At 40.9% G+C, this 25,369-nt stretch overlaps 1 protein-coding gene across 4 annotated transcripts in view; it reads left to right on the forward strand.

Annotated features, from left to right (window-relative positions):
• The window catches only part of LOC137528219 (cytochrome P450 2C21-like), a 54,743-nt gene that overhangs the window by 11,022 nt on the left and 18,352 nt on the right, over positions 1 to 25,369 (forward strand). For 2 of the 4 annotated variants that reach the window (XM_068249492.1, XM_068249493.1), the window contains 3 exons: positions 2,926 to 3,075; positions 16,772 to 16,932; positions 18,477 to 18,653. In XM_068249492.1, the coding sequence (XP_068105593.1) occupies positions 2,926 to 3,075; positions 16,772 to 16,932; positions 18,477 to 18,653 (488 nt within the window). Of the gene's footprint in view, positions 1 to 2,892; positions 3,076 to 16,771; positions 16,933 to 18,476; positions 18,654 to 25,369 lie in introns of all 4 variants that reach the window. The other 2 variants (XM_068249491.1, XM_068249494.1) reach the window with 2 other exon arrangements.

A 25,369-nucleotide genomic window follows, 5' to 3' on the forward strand; every position in this document is an offset into this window, starting at 1 on the left:
CCATTCTGTTATACATCAGACTAGTTCCAGGGTGTAGAGACCACGAACCTCACACCCAGTCTAGGAAACTTGTGTTATCATTCTGTTATACATCAGACTAGTTCCAGGGTGTAGAGACCACAGACCTCACACCCAGACTAGGCATTGTTTGATATCTGTTATGACTTATTGCTTTCCTGACTATTCCTCTGATCACTGATTCGGTACCTTGCATATCTGATATTCCATTGCCAAACCCTGCTTGCCTTGGATACCGAATCAGCTTTCTGTCTTTGTACTTTGTCTGTCCGTGTGTTGCCGACCTGGCTTGCCCGACCTCGAGAGCTATCTCTCCCCTTAAGAGATAGTCTCCGGATCAGATAGTGATATCCACCTTCTGGTGTCACTCACCCTCTGGTCCTTCCTACCTCCAGCCTGACTCCACCCCTTGGAGAGTCTCAGGCTGCTGGAAAGTTCCTGTACTCTCTAAAGCAGTATTGCCTATACTGCCTAAGATCACCTGCTCATCAGGTGTGTCTCTCAAAGTATTACTGTTACACCAAACTCTCTTATATACATAGGTGTCAAGAGGTTAGTAATATATCTGTATTATCGGTGATTCTGCAGATCATCAATAATCGGGTATATATCTGTATTCTTGGTGATACTGCAGATCACCAATAATCAGATTCTCTCTGCGTGCTGACACTGATCGTTACATTCATAAGAAAGACAAATATATAGAACATGATTTTATATTATTAAGATTTAATATGCAATTATTTCTTATATGATTAATTGTATTAAGAAGAATTATATAATAAGCTTTATATTTAAATAAGTATATTAGAAGCCCTTTATGCTTCAATAAGCCTTAAATTGCTGAAGGCTCTTACAGGTCTGTGTACAGTGTTATAGTGTCAACCTGACCAGGGAAAGTACAGACACATTCCAAAACCTAATTAGCAGAGAACACTTTATCAGAAATGCGTCATGAATGACATTGTTTAGTCTTAATGTCTGGGGCAGCCAGCAGACAAGATGGCTGGTGACGTCCATTTTTAATTAATTGTGTCAGAAATGACCCTATATCAAATGTCAAGAACTCCAAATTCCCACAAGATAAGATAATTAAGGAATTTATAAACAATAATATTATGATTTAGGTATTCAAACATGATAAAGCATTGACGCATAGAAGCTTTAGCCAATCAGAACCTGGGATTCAGGGAAATTTCAGATTAGGCAGCCATATTGCTTCCAATCCCTATAAAAGTAGGAGCTGAAAGCTCATAGTTTGCAGAAGCCCAACAATCTCCTGAGAAGACACATGAGGCAGAAGCTACATTCCCACAAGCGGTTCTAGATGCTGAAGAGATGACAGAGAAGGGGTAATATGCTTAATATTCTGGTGTTTTACTTTATAAATTTTTCAGCAATAAGTTTTGTTAAGATGTTAGCAAGAAGTTTTTTTAGAAGCTATTTTTATGCTATTTCTTTAAGAAGATTACTACAAGTTTTACACAGCTACTAAATACACAGCTATTGTCATAGCAGGTCAGCTGACTCCAGCTATGCTCCGGATTGGCTGAGTGACTGGGGCGGCGCTGTGGAGCGCTCTGGGTATTTATAGGACTTGCCTGTCAGTTGCAAGTTGTCCGCTGTTGCGAATGCTTACGTGTGAGCACTCAGACCCTAGTCAGATCTTACAGTGTGTTAGAACCAGCCGGAGCTGGGAATTCACACTTAGTCAGATTCTGTTGATAGCTTTAAAGTACTATTGTATTGTAGACTTGTGTACCATTCTTTAGTCTAGTTCCCAGGTGTTGAAACCAAGTACTTCACACCTAGACTAGGATATCGCTATATTGCTACTGTTCATCTGTTAGTCTAGTGCCCAGGTGTTGAAACCAAGGACTTCACACCTAGACTAGGAGATTGCTATATTAATACTGTTTATCTGTTATGAACTCTCGCTTTCCTGACTACTCTCTTGCTTACAGATTCGGTACTCTGCTTACTGTTGCCGACACTGCCTGTACCTTGATACCGAATCAGTATTCCGCCTCTGTACTGTATCTGTCCGTTTGTTGCTGACCTTGCTTGTCTGACATTTCTGTCCTCGCTAGTGGTTCTTGCCACTAGAGAGGGAATTCTTTAGGGCTGTCACCTAATCCTTAGGTGATAAACCTTGCTGTACTGTCTGTGACACTTGCTCTTCAGGTATCTGTTAGCTGCAAGCAGTGTCTGTTTATCACCTGCTCCTCAGGAGATCATCTTGCAGCACAGTCAGTGGTCCCTGCTCCTCAGGGGTCCACTGGCTGCAGTACAGTCCGATTCCCTGCTCCTCAGGGAATCCTTGGCTGTAGTAGAGTCATAATCACTCATTCCACCTGTGACCACCTTTGCAGCTCAGTCAGTAGTCCCTGCTCCTCAGGTGTCCACTGGTTGCAGTACTATCTGAATCCCCTGCTCCTCAGGGAATTCTTGGCTGCAGTAAAGTCTGTATTCCCTGCTCCTCAGGGGATCCTAGGCTATACATTAGTCTTGATCACCTGCTCTTCAGGTAATCATACTCTTTAACACCGTCAGTGGTCCCTGCTTCTCAGGCGTCCACTGGCTGCAGTGCAGTCTGAATCCCCTGCCCCTCAGGGGATCCTTGGCTGCAGTACTGTCTGTATCTCCCGCTCCTCGGGAGATAACTTCTCCAATTACTGTTGCACCAAACACAATACCACATAAGGTGTCCTGGGTCTAGCTATACTATTATTATTGGTGATTCTGCAGATCACCACATAATCAGGTATAGCATCTGTATTATTGGTGATACTGCAGATCACCAAAAATCAGAAAAATCGGTGTTGCTGACACCAATTGTTACACATACCACTTTAAAGGGCATTATCTATGAAGTTGCCTCTCATTGTCTCTATACAACTTTTTCAGGTGTGGTCGGCAGTAATGGTGAACGCTGGAAACAAATGCGACGCTTTTCTCTGATGACCCTGAGAAATTTTGGAATGGGTAAAAGAAGCATTGAGTCCAGAATCCAAGAAGAGGCCCAGTTCCTTACAGAAGAATTCAAGAAAACCAAATGTAAGTGATGTAAAAGTAAGCAAAGAACATTATGAATTCATATGGAGCTGCACCAACTACCAGGGTCAGGCCAAGGAGCCCTGAGGGTGTGCCTGTGTTCTCCCCCCTCTCCCTGAGTGCCTCACCTTGCCAGGCCATTGCACAGTAATTGCAAGTGGAACTTGCTGCAGGCAGCAGTTACTCAACTCTCAGCGCCACCAGGATCTCTGTTCAGCCCATCACAGTGTCTCCTCTTTATGACTCATCCAGCAGATCCTTGTAGCGGCAAGAGGTGAATATCATCTGTCTGAAACATACTACACTCACAACCCTGCACATTGGCAAGGAGGGAGATTAGCTAATACTTGGGGCACAATCGGCTATCTATACTGGGGTTAGGGCTATCTAATACCGGGGGCACATCTGGCTACCTATACTGGGAAGGGGGCTACCTAATACTGGGGGCACATCTAGCTATACTGAGGAGGGATCTACCTAATATCAGGGGCACATCTGGCTACCTATACTGGGGAGGGGCTACCTAATATCAGGGCACATCTGGCTACCTATACCGGAGAGGGACCTACCAAATACTAGGGGCAGATCTGGCTACCTATACTGGGAAGGAACCTGTAATACTGGGGGCACATCTGTCTACCTATACTGGGGAGAACCTACCTAATACTGAGGACATATATGACTATCTATAGTGGGTGGGAGAAATGCAACAGTACTGAAAGAAAAGTGAAATGTGTAATCTCTTATGGTGCCTTTAAGTACTGTGGTGATACTTGACATACAACTAGGATGGCAATTAAACCTTGAACTTAAACATGCCCCAGGCACTGGCAGTTATGGTAAATGTTTACTGAACTGCTTTGGGTTTATAAGTTTATACTTGTATACTCTTTATACTCTTTTTCAACTTAAAGTGGCAAGAAACTCAAAATTAAATTTTTGTTTTGAAACATTAAAATACAGAAAACAACAAATATAAATCAGTAATAGACTGGTTTTATGTCACTTAAAGCAAACCTGAACTCAGAACGTCTTCTCTGCTCTAAAAGATACACAACAGCATAATAACCTTTAAAGTAAAAAAAAAAAAATCTTTGTTACAGCTGATACAAATCCTAAAATGCATCTGCCCTATTCCTACTTCCTGATTCGGAAGCAGACATAGTGTTAAAGCGTAACTGTCTGGAATAAAATATTAACAAAAAAAAAACAATTCTTTATTTCTATCTGGTAAACAAGTAATAGAGATGCTAACCAGGCAGAAAATCCAAAACTTAAAAATCACTCTTACTTTTCTTGTACATTAACCACTTGAGGACCGCCCCCAGCCGATGGGCGGCGGCAAAGACCGGGCCCAAACGACCGCAATACGCCCATCGGCGGGGGCGGCTGCGGGAGTGTCTGTGCGGCGATCGCGTCATTCGTGACGCGATCAGCCGCCGGGGACTGGCTCCGCCCACCGTTCGTTGTAACCCGCCGGCCGTTCGGAAGCGCCGGCGGGTTACTAGCACCCGGATCGCCGCATGTAACAAGTATAATAGGCTTTGTAATGTATACAAAGCCTATTATACTGGCTGCCTCCTGCCCTGGTGGTCCCAGTGTCCGAGGGACCACCAGGGCAGGCTGCAGCCACCCTAGTCTGCACCCAAGCACACTGATTTCCCCCTCCCCTGCCCCCTGATCGCCCACAGCACCCCTCAGACCCCCCCCTGCCCACCCCCCAGACCACTGTTTGCACCCAGTCACCCCCCTAATCACCCATCAATCACTCCCTGTCACTATCTGTCAACGCTATTTTATTTTTAAGTCCCTAATCTGCCCCCTACTCCCTCCTGATCACCCCCCCACCCCTCAGATTCTCCCCAGACCCCCCCCCCCCAGACCCCCCCCCCCGTGTACTGTATGCATCTATCCCCCCTGATCACCTGTCAATCACCTGTCAATCACCCGTCAATCACCCGTCAATCACCCCCTGTCACTGCCACCCATCAATCAGCCCCTAACCTGCCCCTTGCGGGCAATCTGATCACCCACCCACACCAATAGATCGCCCGCAGATCCGACATCAGATCACCTCCCAAATCCATTGTTTACATCTCTTATCTCCTCTAAACACCCACTAATTACCCATCAATCACCCCCTATCACCACCTGTCACTGTTACCCATCAGATTAGACCCTAATCTGCCCCTTGCGGGCACCCAATCACCCGCCCACACGCTCAGATTGCCCTCAGACCCCCCCTTATCAATTCGCCCGTGCAATATTTACATCTGTTATTCCCTGTAATAACCCACTGATCACCTGTCAATCACCCATCAATCACCCCCTGTCACTGCCACCCATCAATCACCCCCTGTCACTGCCACCCATCAATCAGCCCCTAACCTGCCCCTTGCGGGCAATCTGATCACCCACCCACACCAATAGATCGCCCGCAGATCCGACATCAGATCACCTCCCAAATCCATTGTTTACATCTCTTATCTCCTCTAAACACCCACTAATTACCCATCAATCACCCCCTATCACCACCTGTCACTGTTACCCATCAGATTAGACCCTAATCTGCCCCTTGCGGGCACCCAATCACCCGCCCACACGCTCAGATTGCCCTCAGACCCCCCCTTATCAATTCGCCCGTGCAATATTTACATCTGTTATTCCCTGTAATAACCCACTGATCACCTGTCAATCACCCATCAATCACCCCCTGTCACTGCCACCCATCAATCACCCCCTGTCACTGCCACCCATCAAACAGCCCCTAACCTGCCCCTTGCGGGCAATCTGATCACCCACCCACACCAATAGATCGCCCGCAGATCTTCTCTCCTCTAAACACCCACTAATTACCCATCAATCACCCCCTATCACCACCTGTCACTGTTACCCATCAGATTAGACCCTAATCTGCCCCTTGTGGGCACCCAATCACCCGCCCACACCTCAGAACGCCCTCAGACCCCAGCCCTGATCACCTCGCCAGTGCATTGCTTGCATCTATTTCCCCCCTCTAATCACACCTTGAGACACCCATCAATCACCTCCTGTCACCCCCTAGCACACCTACCCATCAGATCAGGCCCTAATTTGCCCCGTGTGGGCTCCTGATCACTCGGCCAAACCCTCAGATCCCCCTCAGACCCCCTTCCGATCACGTCCCCAGTGCATTTATTGCATCTATTTTCCCCTCTAACCGCCCCCTGAGACACCCATCAATCACCTCCTGTCACCCCCCTAGCACTCCTATCCATCAGATCAGGCCCAATACATCCTGTCATCTAAGAGGCCACCCTGCTTATGACCGCTTCCACAAAATTTGCCCCCTCATAGACCACCTGTCATCAAAATTTGCAGATGCTTATACCCCTGAACAGTCATTTTGAGAAATTTGGTTTCCAGACTACTCACAGTTTTGGGCCCGTAAAATGCCAGGGCAGTATAGGAACCCCACAAGTGACCCCATTTTAGAAAGAAGACACCCCAAGGTATTCTGTTAGGTGTATGATGAGTTCATAGAATATTTTATTTTTTGTCAAAAGTTAGAGGAAATTGGATTTTTATTGTTTTTTTCACAAAGTGTCATTTTTCACTAACTTGTGACAAAAAATAAAATCTTCTATGAACTCACCATACCCCTAACGGAATACCTTGGGGTGTCTTCTTTCTAAAATGGGGTCACTTGTGGGGTTCCTATACTGCCCTGGCATTTTAGGGGCCCTAAACCGTGAGGAGTAGTCTAGAATCCAAATGCCTCAAAATGACCTGTGAATAGGACGTTAGGCCCCTTAGCGCACCTAGGTTGCAAAAAAGTGTCACACATGTGGTATCGCCGTACTCAGAAGAAGTAGTATAATGTGTTTTGCGGTGTATTTTTATACATACCCATGCTGGGTGGGAGAAATCTCTCTGTAAATGGACAATTGTGTGTAAAAAAAATCAAATAATTGTCATTTACAGAGATATTTCTCCCACCCAGCATCTGTATGTGTAAAAATACACCCCAAAACACATTATACTACTTCTCCTGAGTACGGCGGTACCACATGTGTGGCACTTTTTTGCACCCTAAGTGCGCTAAGGGGCCCAAAGTCCAATGAGTACCTTTAGGATTTCACAGGTCATTTTGCGACATTTGGTTTCAAGACTACTCCTCACGGTTTAGGGCCCCTAAAATGCCAGGGCAGTATAGGAACCCCACAAATGACCCCATTTTAGAAAGAAGACACCCCAAGGTATTCCGTTAGGAGTATGGTGAGTTCATAGAAGATTTTATTTTTTGTCACAAGTTAGCGGAAAATGACACTTTGTGAAAAAAAACAATTAACATCAATTTCCACTAACTTGTGACAAAAAAAAAAAATCTTCTATGAACTCACCATACTCCTAATGGAATACCTTGGGGTGTCTTCTTTCTAAAATGGGGTAATTTGTGGGGTTCCTATACTGTCCTGGCATTTTAGGGGCCCTAAACCGTGAGGAGTAGTCTTGAAACGAAATTTCTCAAAATGACCTGTGAAATCCTAAAGGTACTCATTGGACTTTGGGCCCCTTAGCGCAGTTAGGGTGCAAAAAAGTGCCACACATGTGGTATTGCCGTACTCAGGAGAAGTAGTATAATGTGTTTTGGGGTGTATTTTTCCACATACCCATGCTGAGTGGGAGAAATATCTCTATAAATAGACAATTGTGTGTAAAAAAAATAAAAAAATTGTCATTTACGGAGATATTTCTCCCACCCAGCATGGGTATGTGTAAAAATACACCCCAAAACACATTATACTACTTTTCCTGAGTACGGCAATACCACATGTGTGGCACTTTTTTGCAGCCTAACTGCGCTAAGGGGCCCAAAGTCCAATGAGCATCTTTAGGCTTTACAGGGGTGCTTACAATTAGGCACCCCCCAAAATGCCAGGACAGTGAACACACCCCACAAATGACCCCATTTTGGAAAGTAGACACTTCAAGGTATTCAGAGAGGAGCATAGTGAGTCCGTGGCAGATTTCATTTTTTTTTTGTCGCAAGTTAGAAGAAATGGAAACTTTTTTTTTTGTTGTTGTTGTCACAAAGTGTCATTTTCCGCTAACTTGTGACAAAAAATAAAATCTTCTATGAACTCACCATGCCTCTCACTGAATACTTTGGGATGTCTTCTTTCCAAAATGGGGTCATTTGGGGGGTATTTGGACTATCCTGGAATTTTAGCCCCTCATGAAACCTGACAGGTGCGCAGAAAAGTCAGAGATGCTTGAAAATGGGAAAATTCACTTTTGGCACCATAGTTTGTAAACGCTATAACTTTTACCCAATCCAATAAATATACACTGAATGGTTTTTTTTTTATCAAAGACATGTAGCAGAATAACTTTCGCGCTCAAATGTATAGGAAATTTTACTTTATTTGAAAAATGTCAGCACAGAAAGTTAAAAAAGTCATTTTTTTGACAAAATTCATGTCTTTTTTGATGAATATAATAAAAAGTAAAACTCGCAGCAGCAATCAAATAGCATCAAAAGAAAGCTGTATTAGTGACAAGAAAAGGAGGTAAAATTCATTTAGGTGGTAGGTTGTATGACCGAGCATTAAACCGTGAAAGCTGCAGTGGTCTGAATGGAGAAAAAGGCTCTGGTCCTTAAGGGGCGAAAAGACTGTGGTCCTGAAGTGGTTAAAGATCATTCTCCAGTTTCCCTGGATCTTATTTGGTACATCTGCCCCACAAATGAAGTTGCAGGGCATGCTGGGTTGTCTTTTTTTCTTCTTTACTTTCCCCTCAGACATAACTAATGCAGCCTGATTGGCTGAAGCCTCTTTCCCTCCTCTGTTCATCTCTAATTGGCTAATATTTCTCAAGCTGAGAAGCTGCAGAATCACACAATGACAATGCACTTTCTATTGCAGAGCTGGGTGGGAGTGTCAGAAGACTGGGTGGAGGGCAGCCAATGCAAACACAGACAAAGTGAGGCCCCCTGCACACTACATGCAATTCTGATTTTTAAACGTTTTTTTACATGCGATTCCGATTCTAATTTTTAATCGTTACTGCATGCTGCATTTTTTCTGCTTTTTCTGTTGATAGCATTCAGGGAAAATCGGAATTGCAAATCGGAATCAAAATCGGAATTGGAATCTCAAATCAGATTTGCCATGTGCAGGGAGCCTAAGGGAAGAAATTATGTCAGGATTGGCTTCAAGATAGACAGCCAAGATGGAAAATCCTCTCTGGGTGGTACATTTTGCTAAGAATTATTTTATTCTAAATGCATTTTAACGGGAAAATAAGTAAATAAAATTGAAAAAAAAATCATTATTTCTCTGGCTATTATAGTTTTAGAATAATACATGTTACCATAATTAGAACTAACATATTTTATTTGCCCATTTATCCCGGTTATTAAACTGTTTAAAATATTTCCCTAGTACAGTGTATGGCACCAATATTTTATTTGTAAGTAAAGGTGCATTTTTTCAGTTTTGCGCCCATCCCTAATTACAAGCCCATAATTTCAAAACTAACATTAATATACTATCTTGACATACAAAATAAAAAAGTTCAGTCCCTAAGGTAACTATTTTTTTATTGTCTTTTTGAATGCATATATATTATTTGGGTAACTGTTGTAAATTGCAAGATGTAAGGGGTTGATTTTAATTGTATATGTGTCTAATATTATTAAAGAGACTCTGTAACTTTAAAAATGTTCCCTGGGGGTACTTGCCTTGGGAGGGGGAAGCCTCTGGATCCTATCAAGGCTTCCCCCATCCTCCTCTATCCTGCGGTGGTCTCCTTGAGCCCACAAAACCAAAGCTGACAAGGAAAGTCGACTGTTGCGCAGGCGCAGTAGTGCCTGCAATAATTACCTTCCCCGGCTCCAGCCCAGGCGCTGTAGCCGCTCTCCGCTTGGGGTCGGGTGGAAATAGCTGATTCTGATTGGGTCCGCTCAGGCGATTTGCACCTGTGCAATAGAGCAGATCCGATCGGGATCGGCTATTTCTGCCTGACCCCTAGCGGAGAGCCGCTACTTCACCTGGGCTGGAAGGTAAGGTTAATATTTATATGGCCGCTAGTGAGACCACCATGAGGTGGAGGAGGATGGGGGAAGCCTCGATAGGATCCAGAAGCTTTCCATTTTTTAAGTTACTGGTCCTCTTTAAAAAAATGTATGTAGGTGTAATTTTACTATTTGGCCATAAGATGTCATCGTGCATTATTTTCCTGAGTGTACTATTAGTACGCTAACAGGAAGTAATGCATGGACGTGTTACTTTTGTTATTACAATGACCGCAGGCATCTCATTGATGCCAGCGATCACTTACAAGGGGAACAGGGTTTCCATTCATTGATCTTCCCTCTAACAGGCAGTGGCAAAAATGTGCACAGGAGAGAATGAGGGAGTGAGCAGCGGCTATCCACCACAATAGATGAATATCTACATCCCTGAGCAGGAACTAAAGTCCTGCAGGATGTAGATATACCCTCTCAAACCACATAAGTGGATAAGTATAGCATATATAGGGGTTTTGCTATTAACCACAAATGTCCACGGTAGTGAGCAATGCAATATTGCCTCCAAATCTTCCAGAGGATTTGTGAAAATGTAAAAGGCGAATATTAAAGTGAAATACGCAGCAGTACTGCAAAAAAGTTTGATAACTGAAAATGGCCCCATTTCCTGCGAATTCTAGATAAGGAATTTTGCCTGCTCATCCTTAGCAAAAACAAAACTGCAAAAGAAGGGAGAATGATTGAAGAACCCTCTATGGCCCATAGAAATGAATTGCAAGTGCATCATTTTGTGTTCGAAACTACCGGCAAACCCCCCGGAACTAGCGCAGCACGGTGGCGTAGTGGTTAATGCTCTTGCCTTGCAGCGCTGGGTCACCTGTTCAAATCCCAGCCAGGTCAACATCTGCAAGGAGTTTGTATGCTCACCCCGTGTCTATGTGGGTTTTCTCTGGGCACTCCGGTTTCCTCCCAAAAACATACAGATATAAGTTAAAGTGGACCTAAATTAAAAATACAAGATTTCAGAAATAAAATCTATTTTCTAAATTATAATAATAAATATCAGTCTTTTTTTAGCTGCATGATGACAAATATAAAATATTTTACATTTATTGGAGGAACCCCTCCCTTCCTTTCAAATTGCCGGGACAGAATCCTGCAAACTGGTGAAGTAGGTGGTGTCGTAGGTGGTGTCCGGCAATGGAGGAATTGCTAATGGCTGCAACCTGTATAACCCTAGTTATGCAAAGAGAAGGGTGAAAAGCATGCACTGAAATGCTCATAGGCTTGAAGGAGTGTTTATTTATATTTGTATGTGTCAGAGTGGTGCAACTAAATATTTTTAATTAAAAAAAATGTTTGGTTTGGGTCCGCTTTAATTGGCTTCCCCTAAATTGGCCCTAGACTATGATACATGCACTGCACAATACATACAAAGACATATATGGCTATGATAGAGACTAGATTGTGAGCCCCTCTGAGGGAATAGTTAGTGATAAGACAATATACTCTGTACAGCGCTGTGTACTATGTCTGTGCTATATAAATATTTGCATAAATAAATAAACTAGACCTAATGTGTGCCTGCCCAAAATGTGGATTTAGGATCTACAGAAACAAAATTTAATTTTTGCTCGAGTTACAATTTCAATGATCATGTGTCTCATCATCTCAATGTGTACCTGATAATCTCTATGTATAGACCATGAAAGAGGGAATTGATGTTCCTTATTTGGGAGTAAAAGCACTGAGGAATATAGGCGCATAGTGTGCAAACCAGTGCTGGTCGTAATGGAGAAAGCTACGCTTACGGATCATTACGCGTAATTTTACGCTATTACGCATTACGAAATTACGCTTACGGCCTAGACATTCAATTTCGGTACATGTCTATAATTACGCATAGCACTTACGCAATTACGCGTAAGTATACCGTAATTCAGGTTATTACGTTATAGGCTTACGCGTAAAAACCTACTAGCAATTAATGCGTAAGGTCATGCTGCCAAGCAGAAAAGTTGACGCATGGATCAATGTTAGGTAGCCGCCGACTTTAAGGGTTAATAGCAAAGCCCCCTTAAGTGCTAAGAGCCTCAAATTTGGAGAATATATTAAGGAGATCAGAAGGAATAAGAGGAAAAAAAATTTTTTCAAAAAGACCTTATAGTTTTTGAGAAAATCGATGTTAAAGTTTCAAAGGAAAAATATATACATTTAAAAACCCGCCGACTTTAACGGTTAATAGCAAAGCCTGCTTAAAATTTAGGAACACCAAATTCACAGGGTATATTAAGGGGATCAGTGGGAATAAGAGGAAAACATTTTTTTTCAAAAAGACCTTATAGTTTTTGAGAAAATCGATTTTTAAGTTTCAAGGGCGAAAATGTCTTTTAAATGCGGAAAATGACAGTTTTTTTTTGCACAGGTAACAATAGTGTTTTATTTTCATAGATTCCCCCAAGTGGGAAGAGTTTTACTTACTTCGTTCTGAGTGTGGGAAATATAAAAAAAAAACGACGTGGGGTCCCCCCTCCCAGACCTCTTTAACCCCTTGTCCCAAACACATAGAACACATAGAAAAAGTATTTTAATTGAACAAAAAACATAACCACGAAAAAAGTCCTTTAATATTCTTAATTAACCATTAATACTTACCTGTCCCTTTAAAAGCCAGTTCCCACGCAATATCCTCGGAAATATACTAATCAGTTACAATGTAACAAAGTTATTACAATGTAACAACTTTGTTACTTTGTAACACCACCGCACCCGACGTCACTCGCCGCTCACCCGCCGGCCGCCGCATACACGCTAGTCCCCGCCGGCTCCCGCCGTCCACTCCGCCCACACCTGTCACTCATATACATGCTGGCACCCATGGGTGCCAGCATGTATATAGGTGACATGTGGGAGAGGCGGGGAGGGCAGCGGAGCCGGCGGGGACTTAGCGTCCCTTCACCCGACAGAGCTCTGAGCTATATTAGCTCAGAGCTCTCGAAAGCATCTTTGTATTTGGGCTCCAAGGAGCCCCATTGGTCCTTAGCAGACCAATGGGGTTCCTTCAAATCAGAAGGAACCCCATTGGTCTGCTAAGGACCAATGGGGCTCCTTGGAGCCCAAATACAAAGATGCTTAGAGAGCTCTGAGCTATAGCTCAGAGCTCTGTCGGGTCCTGCAGCACAGACGCTGCGGCGGCGGTGAGTGACGTCGGGTGCGGCGTAGTTACAATGTAACAAAGTTGTTACATTGTAATAACTTTGTTACATTGTAACTGATTAGTATATTTCCGAGGATATTGCGTGGGAACTGGCTTTTAAAGGGACAGGTAAGTATTAATGGTTAATTAAGAATATTAAAGGACTTTTTTCGTGGTTATGTTTTTTGTTCAATTAAAATACTTTTTCTATGTGTTTGTGTGTTTATTTACTTTTAACTCTTAAAGGAAATGGGTAAGGGGTACTACAAGTACCTCTATACTCATTTCTCCTGGGAGGGGGGTGGGCATCTGGGGGACCCCTTTTTAAAGGGGACTCCCAGATGCCACCATGAACCCCCCCCCCAGGAAATCGCGGCCTCCACCTCCACCGCCCATCGGAGGTGGAGAAGAGCCCCTTGTCCTTGGATTGGACAAGGGCTAGGAGGGGGAGGGGAAAGCTTGGCTGCCCCTCCCCTTCCGAGACCCCCCAATCCATGGACCATGCGGGCTGGTATAGTCAGGGTGCGGAGCCCCACGCGGCCGGTGCTCCGCATTCTGGCTACTCCAGTCTGCATGGGGGACAAGGGGTTAAAGAAGTCTGGGAGGGGGGACCCCACGTCGTTTTTTTTTTATATTTCCCACACTCAGAACGAAGTAAGTAAAACTCTTCCCACTTGGGGGAATCTATGAAAATAAAACACTATTGTTACCTGTGCAAAAAAAACTGACATTTTCCGCATTTAAAAGACATTTTCGCCCTTGAAACTTAAAAATCGATTTTCTCAAAAACTATAAGGTCTTTTTGAAAAAAAAAATTTTCATCTTATTCCCACTGATCCCTTTAATATACCCTGTGAATTTGGTGGTCCTAAATTTTAAGCAGGCTTTGCTATTAACCGTTAAAGTCGGCAGGTTTTTAAATGTATATATTTTTCCTTTGAAACTTTAACATCGATTTTCTCAAAAACTATAAGGTCTTTTTGAAAAAAATTTTTTTCCTCTTATTCCTTCTGATCTCCTTAATATATTCTCAAAATTTGAGGCTCTTAGCACTTAAGGGGGCTTTGCTATTAACCCTTAAAGTCGGCGGCTTTTTTATATTATACGGGAGCGTAATATTACGCGATTACGGCAGACTGTGTAATTTCAATGGGAGTTTACTGTCTTACGCGTAATTTGTTACGCGTAAAACGTAACCCTACGGTCTACGCGTAATTAATTACGCGTAATACCGTAACCTTACACGTAACGCTTACGGTGCATTTGTAGTGAATTACGATGCATAATTACGCTAATGCGTAATTTCGGCCCAGCACTGGTGCAAACTAACAGACCCTTGCAGGAATCATAAAGTGCAGCCATCACCTTCACAATATTGTGTGATCACATTGTTTTGGGCTAGTAAAACCAGTTTCCACTCAGTTTTACAGTTGTACGATGTCTCAGATAAGGTATTTTATGACACCACCTTTGCTAATGTATAATCTTGTTACCTATAAAAGAGTTTCCTTTAGTGTGCACATGTTTTAAGTTCATTTTCATTAAAAGACTTATATACCATACATCAATGCTGCAAAAGTGATTTTAAATTACACGTTTTATATTTAAAAGTATTTTAAAGCAAAAACATGTAGCTTAGTGACTAACTTCAGGTTACAAACAACCCACTAATTTAAACATCTGTTTGGACAATCAGTACTATATTTAGCCTGCATGTGATTATTGGCAGTGTGTTACTCTGTGTGGTTTGCTTTCTTAAAACAGAAGGTACTTACGATAATTCAGATTTAAGTGGGTAACTGTGGTTACCCACAATGCACCACTGGGCATAAGGAGATAATTAGCAGCATATTCAACAGTGTGCATTGTGGGAAACCACAGTTACACACTTAAATCTGAATTTTCACAAGTACCTTCTGTTTTAAGGAGGCAAACCACACTAAGCTTTGAATTTTTAGAAGGACAGCCAGGGGCGTAGCAATAGGGGGTGCAGAGGTAGCGACCGCATTGGGGCCCTTGGGCCAGAGGGGCCCCAAAGGGCCCTCCCTCGACTACAGTATTAGCTCTCTATTGGTCCTGTGCTCATAATAATCACTTCTATAGATAATTTGAATAGTGGTAATCATTAACACACTGTTCCCCATACCCTTCTTGCACCTCTGACACTGTAGTTGCCATTGGCAAGTTTTGGTGCGCCATATCAATTGTTATGTATAGAGTGCTTGGGAGACCCCATTGTAAAACTTGCATCGGGGCCCACAGCTCCTTATCTACGCCAGTGAGGACAGCTTTTCAGTCTATTAGTCTCCTATACTTTCCTAGTGGTTTTGGTTCACCCCAAGCTGCTTGGTTACTCTGTAGACTCTCACATGCTTCTCTCTGCCATCTGTAACAAACCTGTTGGCAGCCTATATGTAGCCTTGGGCCAAGCTTGAAATAGTCAATGGTTCTACCGTGTTAGAGAGCAGGCTTTCAGAGTTCTATATAAATTGCTGTCTCCTAAAAATATGTACTGTATTAGTCACACTCACAGTGACTCTAGTTGGAGGTGGACTTTGTAAAATAATATTTTGTGTTGTAAAGCACAACTGGAAAGTGTTAGAAGGGTCTTCCACATCATGATGTCCTGCAATTCAAAAGCCATCAAGATATTTTTCTACAGGAAATTATAAGCAGCAATGTCTCCTCATTGAACATTCATAATAAAGGATACATGAACAGCCTGGGATATGATGAGATGAGCATAGGTACATAAAGTACTATAAATAATAATTCCAACATTTTTATAGTGCTTTTCTCTTGTCAGACTCAAAGGACTTGAAAGCTGCAACCACTAGAGGCTTGCCTAGTAGGCAGCAGCAGTGTTAGGGAGTATTGCGCAAGGACTACTTACTGAATAGGTACTGGCTTACTAAATAGGTGGAGCCAAGATCTGAACACTGGTTTCTTGTGTAAGTAAAAACCAGTACACCAACCAGCCATTGCCTTACTAGAACTAGACCTACTAAGAAGTTGTCTGAAGTCCCTTTCTGTTTTCCTGTACAGAAGTGTTCAAAAAAACTATTTTTGTTATATATACAAATGAGGTAGTCACACAGAAAGTTGAATTTTAGTCCCATGTCCTGAATATGTGTTTTTAACTAGCTGAAGAAACAAGGCTGATAATGTTTTAATTCTGAAAAGTTCAGTGGGTCATTATTTCTGTTGGTTTGCAAGTATACATCAGACTGTCATGGTTGCTATTTAGAATTCAGATCATAAAGTGAAAATAAAAATATAAGACTCTGTTCTCTGTTACCAATGTTCTATTTACCATTAGTGCTACACATACAATTATTGATCTCATAAGTTAATTTTAAATTTAGGTTTGCTTTAAGAAAAAAAATGCATGTTTATACAAATATAAGCAAAAGTATATTTCCTCTTATTTCTACTTCTTGAATGGTGTGTAGATAACATAACATAGTTAGTGGATTATTTTTTTGTTACAGGTCACCCTGTGGATCCAACTTTCTTTTTTAGCAAAGCAGTATCAAATGTCATTTGCTCAGTGGTGTTTGGAAAACGATTTGAGTATGACAACAAAGAGTTTCTCCGGCTTTTGGGCTTCCTACATGAAATATTTAAAGGTTTCAGCTCATGTTGGGGACAGGTAAGGCAAGAAATGCCCTCTTACTCGCTTAGAATGGAGAGCTATCCAATCCATAAATATAAATCTTCAGCCTGAAAATAATAGGGCAGCAAGTGCTGACAGCCAGTCTACCATCTACAGCCCCCCAAATATTGCAAAGCAATGTCTGCAGAACCTGGCTGAAAAATGGTCCATTGGTCCTTCTACAGCCAGTATAGTAAAGCTGAAGGGCAGTAATGTAGCAGTAAAATGGGTATCAGACATATCGGGTGTATGCAGCTCCTGCACAAATCGAGAGCCACCATTGACTTTTCATAGAAACTATTGGCTAGTCAGCACCAAAGGGGAAATTCAGTTGCCCAATACTTAGCATTTTTTGCAGATTTTATTCAGCATGGTCCGGGCGCCCGGTTGTGTCCAATATTTAGACATTTTTATATTATTATTTTTTTGCTGGGGAAGCGTTAAAGGGTTAGGCGTCAGGAACTGGTTTGTAAAGGGGGGAGGATTAGTTTTTCAGAATGGGTTTTGTGGGGGGAGACAGTTAAGGGTTAGGCGTCATGAAGGAGAATGGTTAATGGTTAGGCATAAGGAACGTGGTTTGTGTGTGGAGGAGGTCAGGGGTCAGGAAAGGGGTCTGTGCAGGGGGCGGTTAAGGTTTAGGTGTCAGGAAGGGGGCTTGTGTGTGTGTGTGGGGGGGTGTAAGGATTAGGCTTTCAGAACGGCTTTGTGGAGGTGGGGGGAAGGTGGTTAAGGGTCAGGTGTAAGGGTGGAGGGTTCTGTGTGAGAGTAGGGTTAGATTTAGTTGTAGTAAAATATCGTAAGATTTACCAAAATTTTACTAACAAAATTTAACACTGTAAATAGTAGAATATCGGTAAATGTACCTATATTCTAATATCGGCAGTTTCCCTGCACTCGATTTTCCCTGGCGCCCATATTTCACGTATGTGCAAAATGGCAGTTTTGCTTTGAGTACCAAAATGTTATTTTTTTAAACCTTAGACTGCAAGCAATTTTTTTTGCAAAAAAGTTACACGTGAGTGCCATCTATGTATTGTGTTTATTAAATGTCTTGCCCAAATCTACACCAAAGACCACATTAGTCAGTAGGGATGTGATTGATGTGCAAATACATTTGATATGAGTGAAAATTATGCTTATTATTCTGATACAGGATTATACAAATTATTATAAAAATCTATTGTAAATGGACTAATCAAATCTTGCAGTGAGCGCATTTGAGTGGTTCATTTTCAAGCTGCATAGATTTGCAGTAATATTTGCATAAGTCTGCATCAACTTAGAATTATTCGTATATTTTTAGTAAAGTGGAACACCTTTCAGACCTCCATGGAACAGTAATATCGGGTAACAAAAATGCCTATAGATGTCCACTGTAGGTGGAAGTTGCCTTTACAGGGCATATGGATGTGAAAACACAAAACACCATTAGATGTCCGTGGCAGTCTAAGGGTTAAAGTAATAGGGATACAGATACTCTAAGCATTGTGTTTATCAGACTAGACACAAATTATACTCAGTTAACTGCTATCGTCTCTTAGATGTACAACATGTTTCCGAAAGTGGTTGGAAAGCTGCCAGGGCCTCATAATACACTATTCAAGGCTATAGATGACTTGCAGAAAATTATTGGAGAAAAGGTGAAAAAGCATAAAGAGACATTGAATCCAAGTTCTCCTCGAGACTTCATTGATTGCTTTCTCATAAAGATGGAACAGGTGAGCCACCATACTTTAGATTCCATTTATAGTTTCAGGGATATACTCAGAAAAAATGAACATTTTGGATACCAAAAAACAAGGACATATTTACAACTAAGGGTTGTAATAATAATAATAATAATAATAATAATGTAAAAAAAAAAGGGTTAGATGAAGTAGCAATTTCAACTTAATTCTCTCCATAATATTGCTAGTATGGAGGAGGTATAGCAGTTCTAAGCAGTGCTGTCATATAAAGCGGACCTGAACTCAGAACTTCATCTCAGCTCTAAAAGATAAGCAACAGCATAATAACCTTTAAAGAAAAACATTTCATTGTTACAGCTGATACAAATCCTGCAATAAATCTGCAGCTTGTCTACTTCCTGCTTTCATGGAAGCAGACATATTGTTAACATCCTGTGTTGACAAATGAGCTCTCTGCCATGGCAGTCAGCTGATACAGCTAAGGGATCAAATTACAACTTGTGCTTAGTCACCAATGAGGGTGAATTAGACAGGCTAAACTCTCTAAGTACATACAGAGCGCATATCCATGTTTTCGTTCTGTCCAGTGCAAGAGTTCAAGTCCAATTTAACTTCAGAGAAAGAAATTGCTAATCATAGTATATAAGGCAATTTCTTTTTGGGTCACTATTGACAAAGTTTTGGTATTTGCTGACATTTTTAGTGCTTGCCCATTTTCAAGCTGCGTAAATTTGATTTAAAAAATTTCCATAATCAAGCACTAACTCTGAATTATTTGCAAACAAAAATATGGTGTGTGTGTGTGTGTGTGTGTGTGTGTGTGGGGGGGGTCTTTACCACTCAAGATGGGAGAACCCAAACCACAGGGTTAATGTAAAAAGATTAAATTATTTATTCAGCACGATTAAAAGGACTTTGGATATGTAATTTGTTTGTTTTGTTGTTTTTTAAGGCGCTAAATAAAACTAGATTCATGTTTTATTTTTTGGTTTTTTTGTATATAGTTCTGCGGATCAAGAGGCTGGGACATGTGGAGAGAAGGGATTTCTCTCCACATGTCCCAGCCTCTTGATCCGCAGTACTTTTATATACTAAATACTAAAAATAAAACATAAATTTTGTATCTAGGGAAGAAAACACATGGACAAACTAAAGATCACTGAAGTTAGCACAGTGTAAATAGGTATTTAAAACTTAACTTTATTTAGCGCCTTAAAAAACAACAAAACAAATTGCATATCCAAAGTCCTTTTAATTGTGCTGAATAAATAATTTAATCTTTTTACATTAACCCTGTGGTTTTGGTTCTTCCATCTTGAGTGGTAAAGACTCTCCCTCTATTTTTTTTTTTCATTACGTTACCTATTTTTGGGCGCCTCCACCCCCAGTACTAAATTGCATATCCAAGTCATCTGATTAGTATCAGGAATAAGGCCCAATCCAACTCCAGACAACACATTTACTGGACTTGCCAATTGGTCTCAGTATCATAAGCAACTAAGCATTGATGGAGGCAGAAGTTATGTTTTTTAAGAAGCTAATAAAACTTAAGTTTCAGAAACATATTTCCTTGAGAGAGCAGCAGTCACTACAGTAACCTTTAGTTTGTCAATGGGTTTTCTTGCCTAGATATAAGATTTTTTGTTTGTTTGTTTGTTTTTTCACATTAAAAATACACGTGTATGCATGAATACAAAAAAGTGCATTTCACCCAAAGTAAAATGAGCTATAAATTACTTTTCTTCTACCTTACTGTCACTTAAAGAGACACTGAAGCGGAAAAAAAATATATGATATAATGAATTGGTTGTGTACTATGAATAATTACTAGAAGATTAGCAGCAAAGAAAATATTCTCATATTTTTATTTTCAGGTATATAGTGTTTTTTCTAACATTGCATCATTCTCTAATATGTGCAGATTACACAACACTCTGCATTCAAAATGTTTCTTTCAGAGCAGTCTGTGAACTAATGACCTCTCCTCTGGCAGAGGAAAAGTAAAAAATTAACTAAAGGTGGCCATACACTTGACGATTTTGTGCTCGATTCGACCGATCGATCCGATATAGGTATCGAATCGGTACAAAATCGGTTACCTTTTGGGGCTATTTTCGATCGATTGCGAACTGATAAGGGTCGAACCGTCGATCGTACCGTGCGGAAAATTTGGATCGATCTGAGGGGCATCGGTAGCAGTTTTTTTACATTTCGATCGAACCGTGTACGAGCGTGCGATTGGAGGGGGTGTTCCTACATTAGGATCATTCCTTGATTGATATGTCCAGAGGGGCGTGGATCTGCTGAGGGGAGGGGATGGAAGCGGCTGTAGGTTTTTTTTTTCAGTGCTGAGCTGGTGTCAGGTGTGTGGCTACAGAGTTCTGTTGTCATATACAATTGAAGCAGCTGTCCTAGGTATGCCAAAGGATGTGGAATGTTTCATTTTGGGCGGTTTATCTCACACAGTGTTGTCATGGACCAGCAAAAAATGCGTATCCGGATACAAGTACCATGCAGTACCATGCAGCATTGGAGTTCGGTGACAGATGTCATCTGTTGTTTGGTATTGAAAATGTGTTTGAAATTATTATCTTGAAAGTTTCCGGAGTGTCATTTTCTTTTCACCTTTGATTGACAGCATCCATTGCACTTTCATTTCAGCCTGTAACGTGAATGAGGAGTGACTGAGGAATGAAGGAATTCAAGGGAATGCATCTTGTACGTATCCTCTTTGCACCTAAAGATGGGGGGGTATAATGACCTGTATGTATGGGGGTATAATGACCTGGGGGCGTGGGAATCCACTGCGAGAGTGCAATGGTAGTTAGCAAGTCCAGTGTGTAAGTTAGGACACCTGGCAGTCATCGGTTGTTTTTAAACGTTGCATGTGTGCAAGTGTGTTTAGCATGAGGCATACACGTTTCAACAGTTTTGCATATTCTATGTGGGCACATTTTGGTGTCATTGCCCTTGATTCAGTAAAGCGAGGTATGCGTCCTGCGGTGGCTTACGCCGTTTGTGCACTGGCCCACGCGTTATTTGTAGCGCGTGTGTAGTTTACCGCGAGTCAAGCCCATTGCCATGAGTGGGCACTGCTCGCAGTAAATTTCGTGTTAGCGCTTACCGTGCGTGCGCAGTAACTACGCGGCAGCTGCCGTGGTTGGCATACCACGTGAATCAAGCTCATTGTTTACACCAGGCTTGGGAAAACTTGTCCCTCCAGCTGGTAATGAACTACAAATCCCACAGTAACATTTGCCTTGATGGGACTTTATGAGACTTGTAGTTCCTCCGCTGGAGCAAAAAGAAGTCAGACGTCAAATTGCATTCTTACCACAGTGTTAGAACAATACAACAAAAGAAATTCCTAAACTACAAACGCCCCTGTAGTTAACCCCACCCTTGTAGAAACCCCCCTCTAGCTTTGCATACTCGATCGAACATGAATCGGATGCATTCTGAAGAAGTCGATGGCTAATTTCGATAGATCATCGGAAATGAATCGGAAACAAAAAGGCCACGTAATCGATTCCTTTCAGACCGATTCTGCCATTTTGGGAAAATTTTTAAGATCGATCGATGCATCGATCTGTGCAAAATCGTCAATTATATGGCCACCTTAACAGTTGAGATAATAAAGTCAGAAAACAGCCCTCTCCACGACTTTGAAAGTCGTAGAGCTTAATGGCTTTTTTGTATAGAGATAACAACTGGAGTTTCTTAAATCTTCCTGTACTGGAAACAATTAGACTGATGTATCTGATCTTAATGTTTTATTTCTTAGCTGTACTACACATACAAATTATAATATCATATTTTTTTTTCGCTTCAGTGTCTCTTTAAAGAGGGTAATAAAAATCTGAAAAATCTCACAGGGTTTGGACAAACCCATTTGCTCATGGGGGATTCTCAGGGATTTCTTCATTTTCAAAACCACTTACAGAACAACAGTTGCTCAGTCCAACTGCCAAAATAGTGTGAAAACAGGTAGGAAGGCTGTCCGGCATCTCTGCTAGATACTTTACAGGGAATGCTTTTGTAAAGAATAAAGGAAATACTGAGTAGATGAACTCCAAAACCTCTCAGATTTTTCAGGTATTTACTACCTAAGTGACAGCAACATAGGAGAAACGTGGTTTATTGTTCATTCCACTACGGGAAAAAATGTACTTCTTATATGTATGTATTTTACATTTGACAGTTGTTCGCCATGGTGGTCCTCTAACTCTCATTGTTATAGTGCTTTCTCCAGATCTCACCTTCTTTTGCTGATCCAGCAATTCTTCTCAATATCTTTCTTTCAAATATTCATCATAAATCTTGCCCCGGTACGAGTTTTACATGGAGCCCCCCCCCCCCCCAGCACTCCCCCAAGCACTCTATATATAACAATGCGGCGCACCAAAACCTGCCAAGGACAACACAGTGTCAGAGGTGCAAGAAGGGGATGGGGAAAAGCTTGTCAATAATTATAATCATTCAAAGCATTTATAGAAGTGATCACTACAAGCACAGAACCAATAAAGAGCTAATACTGCAGTTGAGGGAGGGCCGTACGGGGTCCCTCTTGCCCAAGGGCCTCCGGTGCAGTTGAGACCTCTGACAACCGCTATTGTTATGCCACTGGCTTGTCTATTCTATGTTTGTCTTATTGTAAGATTTCTTTTATTAGATTTGGTGCTAAAAGTTTTTTTTATATTTAACTTTTTTTTTGTAACTTATTAGGGAACAGAAATTTATCAGAAATAAAAATATATATAGAATGTAGGTCTCCACCTCCTAGTATAACTTTGTATGCAGAAAATTGCCAAAAGTGCTCCATAGTAAACATTAAATCAATTGCCAAGTCTGAGGACTTTGACATTGCAAGGTCAAAGATTTGAATTCTGAAAGAGTTACTCTCAAAATAACCTCAGGTGGAACATAAAAAAAAATCTAATGTGCTTAAATATAATACTTCATGCTTTTCTGTTAAAATATTTTTTTCCGTGCTAAATTAATTTGCTAAAAACATTTATTTTAATTTGACTGATATTTGCTAGTGAGAATTAATACTAGTGTTCTTCTCTTGTAAAATGTGAAACATTTTCTAAACCGTTAAAATGAAATAATAAGACATATAAATTAAGTAAAAGGCTTTAAAAAGTATCAACGAGCTCATTGTTTATTTTTTTAATATTAAAGATCTTTAAACAGTTACTAGAGATGAGCGAAAATGACAATATTCTTATCGCAATAATTTTTTAGAAAATAATGTAAAATTCAACTTTGGAGCAAAAATGCAATCACAAATATTTTTGTCATTTTTGTGCTTAAAATTAATGATGTTCGCAGTTTTCACCAAATTTTTGCTGTAAAAATTTCAATTATTTTGCTTTTTTTTTTTTGCAAATGTTTGCATCAGAAAGAAAGATGTGTTTTCTTTGACCAAATTACCAAAGTACAATGGATTTTTACAAATATTTTCTTGAAATTGAAAATAGCATTTTTGATGCGAACATTTGCCAAATGTTCTAATGCCAATCATTTTGAACTATCAAGATGACCAAATTCTATCTGTGCTATGTGTTATGGTTAGGGATGAGCTTCTAAGTTCAAGAATTAAACATTTTTAATTTCTAGTCAGAAATCTGCATTTTCACGTTTAAATACAGATGTATTAAATACCACATTTGTTTGCATTGAAATTTATGGTGAAGACTTTCACAACTAACCGCGAAACCTTTAAACAGGACATTTTTACCATCTTTGCTACAGTATGTATGACAGGGATGTCATCAATGGGAACTTGTTAGAAACTAAAAATAAAAAATTTCGTTTTTGCAAAGTTAAAGTTTTGGTGGAAAAATGTATTTCTAAAATTAGAAAAAAGAGGAAACGAGGGGGGTTCTGGCAGTTTAGAGGTCATCAGCTTCCTCATCCTTCAATCTACAATAGATTTTTTCCCTCTGTCAATTGGTGAAATTTTGTTAAGTTTAACCTGTTCTATGATACAAGCTATATTGAAATCTACATCCTGTTTGTAGCTTCTTATCCCTGTCAGGACCTAGATTTCAATAGCTCTGTCCTGCACACTTCACTGCTTTTGTTGCCACTAAACTCAACTGAGTTCCGTGCGCTGGTCAGGAGCTAACTTAATTGGCTCATGACCCTATGATCAATGTTAATCAATTACACTATTCACATAGTAAAAATGATAAGGCCTCTGGTCCATAAGAGGCTAGAACTGCACCTCCTAGTGTGGTCAATTTGAAAGTACACCGATAAAACGCATACCAAAACCAAACAGCACAGAGTTTCCCCTTCCAAACACCTTAAACCTCTTGTCCCCAAAGATAGGCTTCTGCAAGTGTCAGGCTCTGCCCCCTCGATGCTCACCCACAAGAACACTCAATGTCTGTTCAATGGCGGCCGAGCCATTGAAATTTAGGTTAATGTCTGTTAAAACACCTTGGTTTTCCTAACACTAACCTTAGTTTATCTAACAGTTTCAGGAAAATTTTGCTGGCCATCTAGATGACAATATTGACCAAATATGGAGTTACTATTGCTGATAAACTCCCAGCTATGAAACTATATCAGCAAAGCACCGTGGGTTTGCCTTTTTTTTTTTTTGTTCCCACATATTCCCACTATTGACCCTGAAATACATAGCAGATTTGTTGACAATGGCCTCAATTCACGGAGCATTATCAAAAGTTTATCAAACACTTTATCAAACGTTTGATAATTTACCTCATGGGTAA

Source organism: Hyperolius riggenbachi, chromosome 8 (assembly GCF_040937935.1).
Source record: "Hyperolius riggenbachi isolate aHypRig1 chromosome 8, aHypRig1.pri, whole genome shotgun sequence".
Lineage (NCBI taxonomy): Eukaryota > Metazoa > Chordata > Amphibia > Anura > Hyperoliidae > Hyperolius > Hyperolius riggenbachi.